The sequence below is a fragment of the Lichenostomus cassidix genome, chromosome 5 (genome assembly GCF_008360975.1).
Source record: "Lichenostomus cassidix isolate B80296 chromosome 5, HeHo_3.0, whole genome shotgun sequence".
Taxonomy (NCBI): Eukaryota; Metazoa; Chordata; class Aves; order Passeriformes; family Meliphagidae; genus Lichenostomus; species Lichenostomus cassidix.
Genome location: NC_139486.1, coordinates 37,521,233 through 37,537,889, shown reverse-complemented (window position 1 = coordinate 37,537,889; position 16,657 = coordinate 37,521,233). Strand labels below are relative to the sequence as shown.

The 16,657-nt window shown below is 39.2% G+C and overlaps 1 protein-coding gene across 2 annotated transcripts in view; it reads right to left on the bottom strand.

The window, feature by feature from the left end:
• Nucleotides 1–4,016: 4,016 nt before the first annotated feature.
• The window catches only part of INO80 (INO80 complex ATPase subunit), a 63,757-nt gene continuing 51,116 nt past the window's right edge, over nt 4,017–16,657 (bottom strand). For both annotated transcript variants that reach the window (XM_085062415.1, XM_085062416.1), the window contains 9 exons: nt 16,316–16,410; nt 13,487–13,559; nt 11,888–12,046; nt 10,459–10,561; nt 9,811–9,899; nt 8,868–9,023; nt 7,659–7,818; nt 6,647–6,853; nt 4,017–6,042 (listed from right to left, as the gene is read on the bottom strand). In XM_085062415.1, coding sequence (XP_084918541.1) covers nt 5,825–6,042; nt 6,647–6,853; nt 7,659–7,818; nt 8,868–9,023; nt 9,811–9,899; nt 10,459–10,561; nt 11,888–12,046; nt 13,487–13,559; nt 16,316–16,410 — 1,260 coding nt within the window. In that variant the 3' untranslated portion in view covers nt 4,017–5,824. The remainder of the gene's footprint in view (nt 6,043–6,646; nt 6,854–7,658; nt 7,819–8,867; nt 9,024–9,810; nt 9,900–10,458; nt 10,562–11,887; nt 12,047–13,486; nt 13,560–16,315; nt 16,411–16,657) is intronic.

Below are 16,657 nucleotides of genomic sequence, written 5' to 3'. Positions count from 1 at the left end.
GGGGAGGGCAAGGGCTGCCAAAGGTGACTGCTTTGGAAGCACTTCCATGAGGAACTCAGAGGGGTTTTAGACCAGTTCTGATACAAGTTTGGACTCATCTGTGGAGAAATGTTACTTGAATTACAGAAGGCTGTGAAGTAAGAATTGTTCCCAGCAAATGTGAATGTTCTTTCTCAGCACAGAGCTTACCTGGGAAGGGAGTTCTTCAGGAACATTGTTAAAGAACAAGCATCATAAAAGCACTTGTTTGCACAGAAGCTCCGAAATTCTAAAATGTACTTACTAACCTGAATAAAAACGAGAATTTCTACACTTGAACTCTACTGTAACATCAATGGAAACTGTAACACCAGACTTGAAAAGAAACCTGAAGGGCAGTCTCCTGAAAGACAGGTGACATCTTACCACGGTATGGATGGATGGCTCCCACCTGTGATGTATTTCTTCCTAGAGGGAGACCCAGTTGGGAAGTTAAGATGTAAGGATACATCAGAGGAACTACAGGAATAGATGAGAGATGAGATTAACAGGATTTGCTTCACCTAGTAGGAGAGCATTTCTTAAATACATCTTGGGAAGAAAGCTACCAGTTTCTTGTTATGAATAAGAAAATTTGAATAAATTTAACAAATAGTCCAAAAATCAGTTTTGTGACAGTCCAACTCAGTAGTAAATTTCCAAATAAATTCTAATCTCTGAATAACAGTAAGAGGTTTTTCTTGTATGCTTAGCTTTATCTTAATTCAAAGTTCTCACAACATTGAGGTGCAAGGCATAAGGGTCACATATTTAAAAATTAACACCTTTAGAAAGAAGCATTTTCCCTGCCAACCAAAAGCACTGAAGACAACACTTGCTTGTCTTAAGAAGAGTTGGGTAAGGTTGAGGAGCAGGGAGGAAAAAACCAAGTGCTTGCAAAAAAAAAAAGTCACAGTAGTCCTTAGATGTTTAGAAGCTCACATGGTCTCCTGTTAAGTACAGAAGACTTAACAGAATCAGCAATACTGTCGATAAAGGAAAAGACAGTCCATGGGAAACTCAAGAAGACACAAAAGTGGTGTTTCAATGTTTTCTTCCCCTACCTCATTCTATCAGCGATGCTCATCAGCTGAGGAAGGAAGGAGTCATTGTTTCATACCTGAGTACTGAAACATTTCCTCATGCTTAGGATGCAAAAGAATTCCCTCATATACCCCTAGAAGCACATTCTATAAATAGAGTTCGACACAAAATGCCTGGAAGGCACATTAGCTTTGGAGTAACTTCACTTTTCTGAGGGAATAGGCTGGAGCTAAGAGGAGGCTGAAGCTGGAGGAAACCCAATTCATCTTATCTTGCATTCCTCCATCTCATGAGGCATTTGTTGGAGGCTTTTCAGAGGAGCACATACGCATGTGAGTGCTACAAGAACATCTTGTTTACTCTACAGATCTGCTGTTTGAACCTGAGAGCTGAGCCATCTCTATTGTCCTAAGAACATGCTCCCTGCTCCTGATGCTCCCAAAAGGTTGAATCATCCCCTCCCCTCTCATTCACTGCTATGCAACTGGTCCGGGCTGCAAATAAAAAATAAATCCTTCACCATTCTAGGAGTATAAGATATGATTACCTTTATTTCAGTACATATATCTCAGTTATACTTCACATGCAAGCAGCATCCCTTTGGGTAGTTGAGCTATGTAGAGCTACATATTGTTTTCCAGCCACTCCAACAGGAATTTCCAAAGGACAGCAGGGTGTGCACTACCACCCCTCCTTGAGCAGGAAGGGGAGAACAAGACATGCCCATAAGGCTCCCTGAGAGTTATAATGTGTGTTTCAGACTGGAGAGTCAACAAAAAAAGAAAGATGGAGGCAGAAGTGAGAAGCTGAAGAGCCTGTAAGTCTATCTGGGAGCAGAAGCAGGCCAGCTCACTCCACTGAGGAGACCAGGACAGGACAGGCAGTGCAGTGGTCACAGGGCAGCATTTCCCAAATTACATTGATCCACATCCTGCCCCGAAGTGATTTTATCAATTGTGCTCTTCCTCTTCTCAGCTGCAACTTGGCTGTTCCTGAGCTACAATCAAAGTAGTACAAATCCCTATTCCTGCTGCATGAAGCTTCTCCCACTGAGCTTTGTGTGCCTCCCCCACACTGGGAAATGCTGCTGAAGGAAATACTTTGGGAATATGGAAATAAAGCAAGATACAGCTCTAGGCAGACAGGTAGCTTTCTACAAACGGAACATGAGACAGCAAAGAGCAGGAACACTCTGGTGGGGAAAGCATGCAACAGAGAGGGGAGAAGGCACAGAAAAAACATTACATTTGGACAGTGCAGCAATTCCCTGAAGTGAAGAATTAAAGCAGTTCCAGGTTCAAACCATCCTACAGTAACCTGTTTATCTTTGCAGAATAAGGAAAGGAAACTCAGTGGCTGACTAAATGGAGAGGACAGCAGGCTCAAGCCATAATAGAAAAGAGAAAATGTCTTGCAGGCTAGGGAAAGAAGGGGTGGACCCCTCTGGGGACACTTCTGAACTAGAGAACCCTTGTAGGCTAAACTACAAAAATGTGTATGAGGCTGGGACGGAACAGCACTTTTAACCTAAGTCCTAACTTATCACGACCTAAGAAAATTATCACCTTTAAATGTCTTCAACAGTATCACTGATCAGTGAACTGTATTTAACAGTTTCGTAGTAATTGGTGAGTAAAACGCTATCATCAGCTAGCATGATGAATACACAGTACTCCCAATATCCCCCAAACCATACTGACAGCTATTTCACCATTCTGGCTTAAGATACCAACTCAGTTCATTCAATCATTGTTTCTACCTCTAGAAAAGACCTTGATCTCTTGGAGTAAAGTGACCCTTTTTGCCATTAATCCATATAAGTATGTAACACACAGTCTGAGTGAAAAGATGCTCAGAGTGAAACTTTAAAGAACAAAGCTTCAGTGCGCAAACTTGTTTGCTCACTTCAACAGAAGTGTTCCCCAGGTACTGATCACAAAACTATCTCCACCTTAAAAAAATTCCCAGTGTTCATCTTTATAGCACTACTTCCTTTCACAAACCAAGAAATTAGACTAGGACAGCCATGACATTAGTTTTTCCCAATTCCTTGTTTACTATCCCAGAATCTGTTCTCTTATGATGCATAATACAGAGAATGTTGAAGTTTATAGAAAGTCTTATAGAAATTGAACTGAATATGATCTAGCAGTTCATTTATTTTACAACTATGTTAGGTCTTCCTGCACTTTTTGGCCTGACACAAACTATGCAAGCAGATGGGCTACCACTGCTTTTGCCACAACTTGTGATGTCATCTGGTGTTTCTTCTGGAGATTAAATTATTTAGAATATTTTTTATTTTTATGTATCTTATGTTAAATATATTTTATAATTTTTTATTTTATGAATATATTTTAAAAACTTATGCTCTTAAATATGTATATTTTATATTTATCAATGTTTAAAATATCAATCATCTTCCAAAAATATAGCATGTGACAGTGTTTGTTACATTTTTGCAAGCTTTTGAAACTATAATTTTTTTTCTCTCCACTGGATTATAAATTAATGCAACTGTGTAGCAGTTTGGAGATCAAGACTGCACATAAAGAAGTCCTATTAACTCCCACTAAAAGGAAAAAAAGGGAAAAAAAAAGAAATAACGGTAGAGAATGATGTCCCAAAACAATCACCTATATTGAATTCAACCACTGAAGTCCAGGTACTGTGTAATTATGCATATTATAGTTGCTTCTGTTTTCTAGTGACCTGCTGCACACTTACTCCAAAATAGATTATGAGATAATCAGTGAATACAAACATGGGATAAAGGTACAGTTGTAACTGAAGAAGGTTACAAACATGATACTTAGCAGGGCACAGACACTCTAGAGCTTTACACTGAGCAGCGTTTGTCTCCAGAAGCACTTCCAGATGCACACCCCTCCACACTCTCTTCCCTAATCCTCTCATTCATACAGCTACATGCATAAAAACCACAAAGACACTGATTTACATAAAATTATCTCACTCCATTTTATTTAAGATTTTCTCCTCCAGTTAGTAAAAGAAAGATGTGTCTCTCTTTATACATATGTACAAGTTCAGTTACAAAAATAGACAGCACATTCAAAGAGAAAAAAAGGCTTGGCATTTGTCTGATTCCCTCTAAATATCATATATACATGTGAATAGAAGGGGAAGGGGGAAGTCTTCATGAGTTAATTAAACATCACCTCCCCCTCAATTATCCCCTGCAAATCTGTTCAAAAATCAATCTAACTATGCTCAGTTCTGCTATTTTCAGGTGTGCAAATTAGAGGCAGAACCAACAGGAAGCACTCGCTCTACACTGTAGGACGCCAGGCAAAGGATTTGGGGTCAGAAAAAAATTATAATAATAAAAAAAGAAATCATATTCTACTGTCACAGCCCAGACCTGCAACTTAACTTGCTTCTCTCAAGGGATGAAAGTGCCCTGGCAGAACAGCCTCTTAATTCAATGTGTCAGACAGAACAACTGTCCCACACCTAAATCTCAGTGCAATGCAGACAACGCTTACAGAAAAGCAAGGGGCTACGGGCAGGGTTTGTGCATCAAGAATGGGGAAGGAGCAACCAGGGAACAAGAACATGGATGGGTGCTGGTAGCACTGCCTTCTATCAGCCTTACGGGACACAGCTACTGCCTACACACTGCAGTGAACTCAACCACGCCAGTATGTGTGATGATCACAAAGATGAAGGGAAAACACACTGCAAGAACAGTCAATGGGATGGCTGGGATATGAGACAATTTTTTTCCCAGGACTTGGCTGGAAGGGGGAATGGCACAGTTCTCTCTCCCAGGATTGTTTTTCATTGCTCCTCTCAGTACTGCAAGCTGCAGATCCATACTCTGCTACAGCGTGGTGAGAGGAGCAGCACAAACTCCTCCTCAGCACTTCAGTTTTCCTCCTTCTTGAGATTTGTACAAATAGAGCATTATTTTATTTCTAAGCTTTTAAGAGTTCTGCACACCTCAAAAATGAGAGAAATCATTCTGAACACGGTGAGTGTTCATGCTGATGAGAACTCTGAAATGCAAACCAATCACTGGCCTGTGGTTTCTTCCACTGTGTGAAGCAGAGGCTTTGCTGCTTCTCTCACGGGCCGGACGGCACTCCCTGTATTCTGCAGCGCTGAACATCTTCCTGACAAATGGTGCTGAAAAGAGTTCGTTCCCTGGAAACCACCTGAGACACCTTCCTTTGAATCTCAAGTCTTTAAAGAGCCTAGAGACCCACATGAGAAGAACCCAAGATTTTTTTGATCACACATTATGTTCAGCACAGCCCCCAATTACTCCTGCACATTCACTGACCAGCTGCCAGTATATAGATGTCTTGTGACTACAGGATACTCCTGGGGTTCAGATACTGATTTCATAGCACAAAACTAATGCTGGGCTCCACCTCAGGCTACAAGAGAGGAAGTATATTGGTGTGATTTCAAGCAGACACAGCTGCAGGATATTGCATGGAGTAGCTGGATGCCCTCTTGAGAATCTTTGTCAGATGTGTCAATAAAACACAAGCTGACACTCTCCCAGTTACCCCAGACTCCCTTCCCTCTTTCTTGCAGTGTCTGCAAAGATAGTTTTTTTGGAATACACATAATCAAAGTGCTCACATCAACCACCCACTCCCATTGTGCTTCGATTTTCTTTACACACATGTGCTGGACAGCAACAAGGCATTTGTTTGCATGCCTTCGACTGGCAGGGTGGTCTACTCTGAAAGCCAATGCAGTTCAGACAAGCTTTGGGGGTTCAAAATTACTACCGACCACCTGAGGTGTGGGCACCTTTGCTTTGCTTCCGAATTGACGTTTCTGATATGAGACTGCTGGTCAGGTTTAAACTTTTGGGGGTCCCACAAACACTGTTTCCTTTGCTCAGTGGGGAGCTCAAGGGAGAAGAGGCGCTTGAAGGTCCAAAATCTACAAGTCCAGAAGGCCGAATGATTGCTGTTTGCAGAGGGCTACTTGCAGACATGCCTAGCAATGGAAAAGAGAATCAAATTCCACATGAGCATATTATTCCACTCGTGGTTCTTCAACAGCAAACAATATATTAACAATCAGTCCTAAGACCACTCTGTATTCATGACTTATGACAGTTTAATGAAGAGGGATGGCCTTCAGATACAAAACATCTTACAGTTATATCCTGGGCTATTTCAGCTGGTGTAAAGCTGCAGCTCAATCACCATCCAGTTTAGTAGATTTTGGAATATGATACTGTAACTTCAACATGATGCAATGCAGGAAAACCACAGCCAAAACCATGGGATAAACACACTACCTTATCTCTCTGAACACCACATTAAGAAGACCCCAAAACCAACAAAAAAAATGAGGAAAAATATTTGATATAATTCAGAGAGCAGATGAAACTCAAGGTCATCCAAGGTGAAACTGGCTGTCCTCTCACACCCCTACCATGTCCCACTGCGTATTGCCTGGATCGGATCTCAGAATATAATGGACAAGCAATACCAAGAGCACAACACTTTTAACCTATCTTTTGTCAGCTTGTAAGGAGCCATCACCCAAGCTCACGTGGTTGGCTGTAGGCTGCTGCCAGCCCTGCCCCACGTACCTTTGGAGACATTGTACCCGTAGGCTGCATATGCTGCTGCAGAGGCTGCCGCTGCCCCCGCCTTGGCCCCTGCCATTGCCGCCGCGCTCCCCGCTATTGACTTCCGGCTCCTGCCTTTCCCAGTGCCTTTGGATCCGCCTTTGGGGCGACCCCGGTTTCGACTGGACTGGCCTCTCGCAGTGAGAGATGTATCTTGCATTGAAACACCTGAACAAGGAACGAGAGAATGTTAAAACAGTAACGCCTACAGTGTTTCATGCGCCTCAGCATCAAAGCTGCCTACCAGTTACTTTAACACTGTTCCTGTGTGGTATTTACATCAACAGGGATGCTGTTAAGAAGCAGTACCCTCATGAAAAGAAATTATGTATACAAAACTTCACTCTTCAGCAACAGTATCTTATTAACTGCAACTACTCATATTATTTTGAATCCAACCTACAGAGAGGTGGAGGATTCTGAGTTCTGCTTCAGGATGATGCATTTTCTTACTTGAAGACGGAGATGCAGCATCTTCCATCTGCTATCTCTGAAGAAACTCATCAGGAGCTATGATTCTACTTATTTCACTGTAGAAAATTACAGTAGTCAAAAACACCTGACATTATTTAAAATTCCATTGCACTTAAAAAAATTGCTCCAACCATTCACTAGAGATAGAGAACTGATTATTAACTCAACGTCAAGGAAAAGCTTAGATATTAATAGTTCTGTGGTTGTCTGTAATTTAGTAACAAACTTAATGGAAGGAGAGCCCTCTATAACACAGGAACAAAGGACACAACTTTTTGAAGTAACTGACACAGAAAAGAGGTAAGTATGGTGAATGACAGTCTATAAACAGACTTCCTATAAAATTTGAAGTAACTTGCCAACAAAAAGGCAATTATTTTCCCCCCAAATCTTGCCAGCCATACATATATCCTGGGCAAAACGTAGAAAACGTATCACTTAGCCATGCTAAGTCAAGGTTTAACAAATGTAAGTAGTTAATCAAGGCAAGAGTACTGACCATTCACGGTGTCTGAAACTGAGCCAGTAATGGAAGCAGGGGAGTTTGTTGCCCTTGACTGAGGTGCTGAAGAAGCTGGATCATCCACAATCACAAGCATATCATTACTGCTCTCATCGGGAGGAATAGAGCCCATATGTAACTCACTGCTGATGGATATCTAAACATGACAGAGAGCAAAGCCATTAGCTTCTCAGGTTAGGAAAGCGTACAAAAATAGTAAGATCTTCAGAAACTATAGAGTCACAAGTAATTGGTACTTGCTTTTACCCATTTTCTCTAGAATAGCAGCATGAGCACAATACATCATCTGCCTGATCACATCACACTCTATTTACACACTGGGCAGCAGTAAAGACCTCCATCCACTATTTAATTTCAATTCACGGAAATACATGTTAGGAAGCAAAAGACTAATGGGCTCAGCAGAGATTTAAGTAAATTGCTGTTCAACTGTGCATTTCCAACTGCAAAAGAGAAAATAGGATTCTTAACCCACTACTATTGCTAATAAAAATCTTGATCAATACAATACAGACATATTAATCAACATGGCACAGAACAAAATACATTTGCTGCTAAAACCAATTTGCAATTCTCTACACACATTTACAGAAAAATGTGTGCCACTGAGAATTTTTAATTTAAATTCCAGAGGCAAAAAACCCACAATAATTCAGAACCTGAAGCAAGTGAGGAAGCAGAGAAAGAGACACAGATGAGACTAGTGACGGGTACTTAAAAAGAAACAGAATGTCAAGGAGTTATTCGAGGAATACTGTTCGGGTCAGGAGCAGAGTGTTCTTGTTATGGAAGGTATTGGTATGGGAGAAGGCACATGGTTATAAATGTGGGCATGACAAAGGCACAAAAAAGGGACAAGAAAGTAGGAAGAAGTAAAGTGAGACTCCAGGCAAGAATGGAAAAATTTCAGGGGCTGGAAAGGGAGGAAAGTCAGGGCATAAACTCACTGTAAGAAAAGGGAGGCACGGAGTGAAGGAATTGGGGAATAATGGAATGCCAAGTAACATGAGGAGCTGTAAGGCAGTTTATTAGCAGCTGTTGCATTCCATGGTTCACCTTTAAGACATATCACATCCCCACACACTCAAACCTCTACAATCACTAAAGTAACAGAAAACAAGAATCCTACAGGATGGAGGGCCACAACTGAAACAGTATGGAGCTTTAAGCAGTGCTGAGTCTTACCTCACTGAAAGGACTGGGCATGGCAGAATCCACACTAATGAAAGAGTCATCCCCATCAGCAGACAGGTTGGAGTTATCAGCTGAGGGAACAAATGGGATCACAAGGTTCATGCCCTCTTTCTTTCTCTTCCCATCCAATTCATCTTCCTTCTTCTTCTGAAATAAATAAAATAATACCAGGAATGAAAAAGGCAATAAAACACAAGAATGGGAACAAGCAACCCAAAATCTCAAAATCTAGTGCAGTATTTTAACTCGAGGAATGCCACATGCAGAATTTCCCAAAAGAAGTTTCTGAAGGATATGGTAACAGATCCTTTATATGCTCCTTATTTAGATTTAAGTAGGGCTTTTTTTGTTTTTCTTTATAAAATAGCTGGAATGATGCAGTATTACTCTCACAAAATTACTTTGACTTTCAGTACCTTTCGGTACTCACTTTTGGAGTGACTTTGAAATTCTTTACCATTACACAAAATTCCAATTAATTAATGCAAATCCTCCCTGCCTTAAAAACTCAAAATTTTCACAAACTGGTTTTAATGACACCTTTTAAACAAACTGATCTCTAGTTCCACAGAAGCCTCATAGCTATATGGGTTTTATATGCTTCCTTTACGTTCCTCTTTTGTCCTTGCAGAACAAAATCTTGATACAATCACCAATTTAATGATCAGTTGACTGTCAGTGTTGTTTGGATACGCAGTACTTCCTTATTTTTGAAGTTGCCAATGATTAAAATACAGGTAACTATGCATTACTTATTTTGTACTATCCCTCTTCCATATAAGGGACTGCCACAGACTGACTTTCAGTGCCAAAGGTAAGAAGGTTTACTCATTAAGGCTGCCTTGGCATAAAATGTTTCCACATCCCATAATAGAAATCCTGAAGGTCTTCTGGCTCTATCACTGACACAGGCAACCTCTCTGCATCAAAGTACCTTCTCAGCATATTTTTCCCTTTTACGTTTACGCTCCTTCACACGATTTGTTTCTTCTTGCTGTCGCTTCTCTTCTTGACGCTGACGCACTGTTGGAAAAGAAATACAAACCTGTCACCACTGCAAAGATGTTTTATGAATCTTACAAGAAGTTCTAGTTCCAACAGAACTGGGAAGAAAAGTAAGTTATATTGAAACTAAAACACATTGAAAACACTACTGCATCAAAACCATTCGTTTCCAAATTACTAAAAAGTCTTACAGTGAAATTCTTCTTTCAAGCAACATAAAAGTGTATGCCTCTAAACAACTTCACAGATATGATGAAATACAACATTTTTACTAATACTTTTCTTGTCATGACCTACATAATTCTTGTGAAAGCTCTGTCATTCAGAAACAATGTAATGATCCTGAATGAGTGCCAATAAAAACTTTATCACATCATCATGTCTCATTTTGTACAACTTCATTCAGCTCAGCAGTGATATCAAACCAGCTTGTACTAACAAGAGTTGGCAATACAAAAGGAGACAGGAAACAGAAGTTGTTATCTGCAATACATGTGTTTGTAGAGATAAAAACACAGATTTCATAAGGAAATGAAGTGGAAAATGGGGGAATTGCTGAAACACCAATTTCACATACACTTCTTTTCTAGTTCCTCATCATCCAGCAGAAGGCTGACCACCTCTTTTGGCTTCAATGTGTCAGGCTTGAAATTGCCACCTGAAATCACCATTCGTTGAATCTAGAAGGTAAATAACAAGTGAACAAAAGAAAAAATTAGTCAAAACAGCCATGAAACATTTCTCACTACCCATCTCTGAAAGCCAGCTGCAAAAATCATGCAAGTGCATCTCTGTAAGTCAGACTTGTCCAATTTCTCTATCATACCGAAGTTAGTAGAAAAATTTCATGGAAGATTTATTAAGAGTATAAAATATGATGAGCAGCTGAGATAGAAAGCAGAAAATTACCTTCCCTTATGCAAAGTTGCACTTTCTCTGAAGCAGCACGTAAAAAACTACAAATTATAATAATATTTATATACTGCTGAACAAAAGAAAAAAATATATAAAAACAGCCCTGTCAAGTATAATTTACCCATTCAAATTTTCAAGTAAACTGCACAGAGGATCATGTAGATCACATTCTTAAAGACTGCAGCATTTTTAGTCTCCTTGACTGAAAACTCTATCCCCATACTGAGCTGGTGCTGCAGTTTAAGCAATTCACTTAGCTTTCTATTACTACAACTATATTTTAAAAAACCCAACTACTAAGAAAAGTTGTAACGTAGCAGAAGAGAACTTCTTCTGTAACTTAGCAGAAGAGAACAAGCTTTAATATAAGGCAATATCAATGACTTGGATCACCAACAGAAGACTACACTTAATTTTCAGGCTGATTTCAAGTAACTCTAGTGCAGTATCTCATAAAAAAATGGTTTCAACGAGGGAATGTGAATGCATCCAGTTGCTGCAACATGATGTCCAGCATCCAAGTAAGACAAAAGCTAAAAGAAACTCCAAGTACACATAACATCTGAATGTTGTATATAGTGTACCTACTGCTACTGAAAAAAGTGAATCTCAGTTTTTTTTCTTGCCAATGAAGCATCATGAGGTTTAAAGTTCCTAGTACACTTACTGCTTGATTCTGCAGGACACTGAGCTTTTCTGGCAACCCTCACACCTCAAATAACTTGCAGTTGATTACCTTCCAAATGTGTTTTTAAAAAAAAACAGCTGTTGGGTAACATGAGAGGAATCAGTAACTCTGACACAGCAAAGACAAAAGCCCTAGTCTTAAAGAAGCCTGAGATGTTTCACTGCAACATAATAGTTTTCATGAAGTCATACTGTAAATAATTAGCTTCTTTCCAGTTCATATAATGTAACTGGACTGCTGCTCTGTTAGGGACACAGATTTCTTTATTTGAACAAAGACACTTCCTTTTGCCTTCTCTTCTGTCTCCCTGCAGATACTTTTTCTGTTTCTTTACTCATGTTAATACATGCTTTATGATACCATTTCTGTAACTTCTCGTTCCAGATGAGCTCCTTATTCCTACCTCACTCTTTTCCTTTGCCCTCTGCAGGATGCGCTCCTCAATGGTGCCTTTACATATCAAGCGGTACACGGTGACTTGCTTGGTCTGACCCAGCCTGTGGGCTCGGTCCATGGCTTGCTGGTCTACTGTTGGGTTCCAATCACTGTCATAGAAAATTACCTGCAAGGGGACGAGAAAGGATTAAATAAAAACATGTTTTTAGAATACCTGGTGATTAAACGAACAAAAATCCAATATACTGAGAACAATAAAAGCTCAATCATGTTTCACAGAATTACAGCCCCACTGTAGGCTGTGTTAAACTAGCCTTGCCCAGTCCTGTGAAGTCTCTTCCATTGCATTTCAGGTGAATTCAAACTAACTGACACTATGAATGCTTCAACTTCCACAGAATATCTTTAATATCTTCTTAAACAAACCTGCTTTGGAGGCACAAAATTCTTAAGTTTGTCATCACATTAAATCACTGTCATGCAATTAATTATAGACTAACCACATCATGGACGCATTTTAGTGTTACTTACCATCACATGAGAATTTCATGCAAAAAGTAGTACTCTAATTTTTATTCAAAGCCTAGATAAAGTCTAACATTTCTAGTACTTTGACTACAAAAAACAGAAATGTCATATTAAATTCCTATTGCACTATCACTCTAATAGCACTTTATGTACAATAAGCATAAAACCCACAAGGACTTAAAAAAAAATTTAGACAGCAAAGTATTAAGGAAGTTACCCAGACAAACAAAGACCTAAAAATGCTCATGCAAGGAGGCTGCCTAAGCTTCCATCTGTTTATTTCTTCTTTTCAACCCTGAAAATCCTACAGATACTTGTTTTCTTCCGATTTCTTGTGACTGAAAGCAAGATATGATGGGATTTTTTTTCAAATATGTAATTTTTTTTGATTCAGAGATCTTTGGCTCTGGACTTGTGGTCAAATCTGCATGCACACCAGGTATGGGTTAGAAGCACAAGAAAAGCTGTTAATGAAAAGATGAATTCTTTTCATCAATATTCCTTCCCTCGTGATTAGTGGCAGCTGCTCCAGAGTGCAAATCCTTGCAATTCACCTAAATCGGTCTGCCTTTACACCTCAGGGGAAGAAATTTATCCTTCCTGAGTAGCTGATACTCAAATACAAATGGCTTCCTACTTTTAAAAGTAGGCATTGTTTCACTTTTCTGGGCACAGAAAAAAGGGTAACTGAGAATTATTCCACTGGTTCCTTTGCAACTGAACCTCAGGAGCAGAGGGTCATCCATGCAGTGAATGCTGTTTCATGTAAGTGTTAATTGCACCTGTAGACCCCTTCAGTAATTCAGCTCCTTTCTCTGGACTCTGGTACTGAAGTATGTGGGGAGAAGGAAGAAATTTCCAATGGTAACCAAAAACTGTGTACCAAAATGTCCAATATTCTACAACTTTATCATCAAGATAATACTATATTGTGAATAGTAATGCAGTAAACAAGGCTATGCAATTTCACAATGTGAATGGCAGTACTAAAAATATTGATCAGTATGGGCAAGAGGGTGCCAACCTTCACACAGAAAGACCAATATTCCCACATATATTGTTAACAAATTTCACCTACCGTATCTGCAGCTGTAAGGTTAATGCCCAAGCCTCCAGCTCTCGTACTTAACAGGAACACAAAAATATCATTCCTGTAGAAGAAAGAGATTAAGCCCCCTTATTTTGTGAATGAACAAGGAATAACCACAGAAGCAATTCTGTGACCCATATGATGTGATCAGGGCTATTTCTATTACTTGTGTGTTCAGAACATTTTGTGCTGTTCATTCAAGGTCAAGCAAAAACGTATGAAAGAGTGAAAGAAATTAATCTACAAATGAGGACTGCCTGAACACGTAAACATTCAATCTGCAATAGCAGTTTATTAATCTGTATCAAAACAAACCAGAGCTTGTTTACCTTGCCCACATTGGAAAGTAAGATTTCATATGGACAAAGAACAATTTATTGTTTCACAGAACTGACCCGATGTTAAAAAAAAAAATCTTGCCTTAATGACACTCAACTGATAAAAAAAGAAAAATAAACGCCAAAACTATGTAAGTTTTGTTCTAAATTTGGTGCTTCGAACAGAGCAAACAAGAAGACAAGCCTACATATAGCATGACCAAGTACTGATGAAAATTCAAGTAATAACAGCAAAATCAGAGTTTCTGCTAAGGTTGTGAACTCCACTAGTGCTTCTGGAGTGTCAGCAGTATTTAGAAGTTTTCAACACCTTATGCATCTGTGAACAGACTGACACAAACGAAACAGACAGTACACTAGTAAGGACTCTAAAGATATTGACATATTGTCCTTCTCCTTTTAACAAACAGTCTGGAATGCTACATCCTTTTGTGGATGTGTTTGTGCCATAATCTGGCATATGTAAAATCACTAAAGTACCAGAAACTCTTGCTGAATGAGCAGTGTGGGACATTTCCTTCCTGACTAAGTACTTGTAGGTGGTGTCCTTGGAAGTCCACTCATCAGATCTAAAGGGTCCTTCTTGCCCATCCTAGAGGAACCATGGGTAGATCACTGGCTCTTACATGTATCCTAATGCAACTCAACAAATGAAAACAAACTAAGGGGTTTGGAATCCATATCTTTGAAGGTCAAATAGAATTAACTATATTCTCAGGACTCAAACTTCAAGACATTCACAAGTAGCTTGGCAGGACTATATGATAAAAACCAGACTCTTAAAGAACCCATTCTGGTCCAAGGTAAGACTTTTCTCCATCCCCAAAGAAACTCCCAAAAGACAACAAAAATAACTATGAAAACTGTGAGTTTGCACACACACTAAAAGCACCGGAAACTCTAGAATTAGAAATACAACGTTTCTGACAGTCCAAAACCTAAGAGTACACAAATTTACCCTGAGCTATGGACAGCTGGGAGGAACTAAAGCCAAGCTGTCAATCTTCAGACATTATCTTGCAGGTATAAAGCCAAAGCAATCAACGGATGTCTGTTTGCACTGAAGGTAATCCTTGGCCAGGCAATCTTTGCTCTTGCAACGATAGTGGGATGTGCATATAGACAGGCACTAAACATCCAGCCATGAAATGCTTCTGGATATGACATATGGGAAGGAGAGTGGACAGAGCCACAGACTACGTGAACAAATTATCATCTCATGGCTGCATATTTTCAGCACCTTGCAAGGATATCCTGCAGAATAGTTAAGTCTCAGTCTTTTTTTTTCCTGGAAATATTTCTCATAAGTAAATCCTGTATAAGAGGAACTCAACTAACATTTTAATAGGAATTCTTGTTTAGGCTGGCTGACCTCTATTTCAAAGGGATTTCCTGCTGAAATTATTATTTTTCTTCAGCTGTATTATTCGTTAATAAAACAAATTCCACTCATTAATAAAACCTTTTTTTCCCCTCCCTTCAATTGGTTAAAAGACCTTACAGGAGGAAGTGTCAGGATTCCAGGAGGACAGACACCATAACCTGCAAGGAACTTGTTTCTGCCACCTGGAAACAAGGTACTACATGGTCCTCTCACTTACTTCTCCACATGTTCAAGTTCACTAGAAGACTCATCACTGCAACACAGTCCCTCAGGTCCCTCAGCCTCATGAGCCAGTGACCTGAATGGCCTTGACTCCTATCTTCAGCTACAAGACTTTGGGACCACTAACACAAGGACTTTTCTTTAGCCTAGAATGCTGTTTTCACCTTGCAAGAAACAACTATCTATGAACCCAACTCCACTGAAATAGGAAAGTGACCTTCATACAAGCTCACATCAATACACAGGAAGGATAACCTTCCTGTGAACTATCATCCCAAGCCATATCTCATGATTAAAATGAAATTTAATAACCATAAACTCAATCATGATAAATAATGTGCCCTGATGTGCTTATAAAAATTGCCAGGATCTATTTTAGTTTACTAAATTAAAAGAATTACCCTACCTTTCTAGTTAATAAAATCCCCCTTTTATCTTTTGTATATTAGTTTAAGATTTCTTAGTAAAATATGGTTAAATGGTTTGTTTTGCAGAAAACTAGGTCACTTTCAATACTCTAGCATATGCAAGATTTTCAATCTCATCTTTACAGTGTCAATTGTCAGAGCATTTAATAACCAGTGATCTGTCTTTTGCTGTCTTTCTATTGAGCTTCTTTCTAAGCAACAGCCTCTTTGAATTGGCAAGAAGTACAATAGGTGGCTACACCAGAATTGCTTCCAATACTTGCAAAGATTCGTATCTACACCAATGACTACTGGTCACCAAACCACCTAGAAACCATTTGCAATAAATTAGGTCAATTTGCTATAAGGAAAGATAAGTGCAGATTTCATTTATTTCCATTACATCTTACACCAACTTTCTAGGTAAACATATTTTAGCACAAACACACCTTGCAAAATACATTACCTGTTCTGAAAATCTGCTACCATGTCCCTTCGTTCAGAAATCTTTGAAGAGCCATCCAATCTCATGTAGGTATGTTTCCTGTAAACCATGTATTCCTGCAAAGAACATACACCAAAAAAATATAGTTGTTCTTGAAACTGTTCAATCTTGATTCTTTCAGGAAAAAAAACAAAACCCCACAATCAAAGCAGGATTGCTAATTACAACAAGATTCCCTAAATGTCATCAACAAATGTTCTGTAAGCAATACTTGACAATAATAATATTCAGAAATTAAAGCTACTCAATCATATGTCAGCTTTGCATTTCACATAAGAGAAAAATTACAACGTCAGTTCAGAG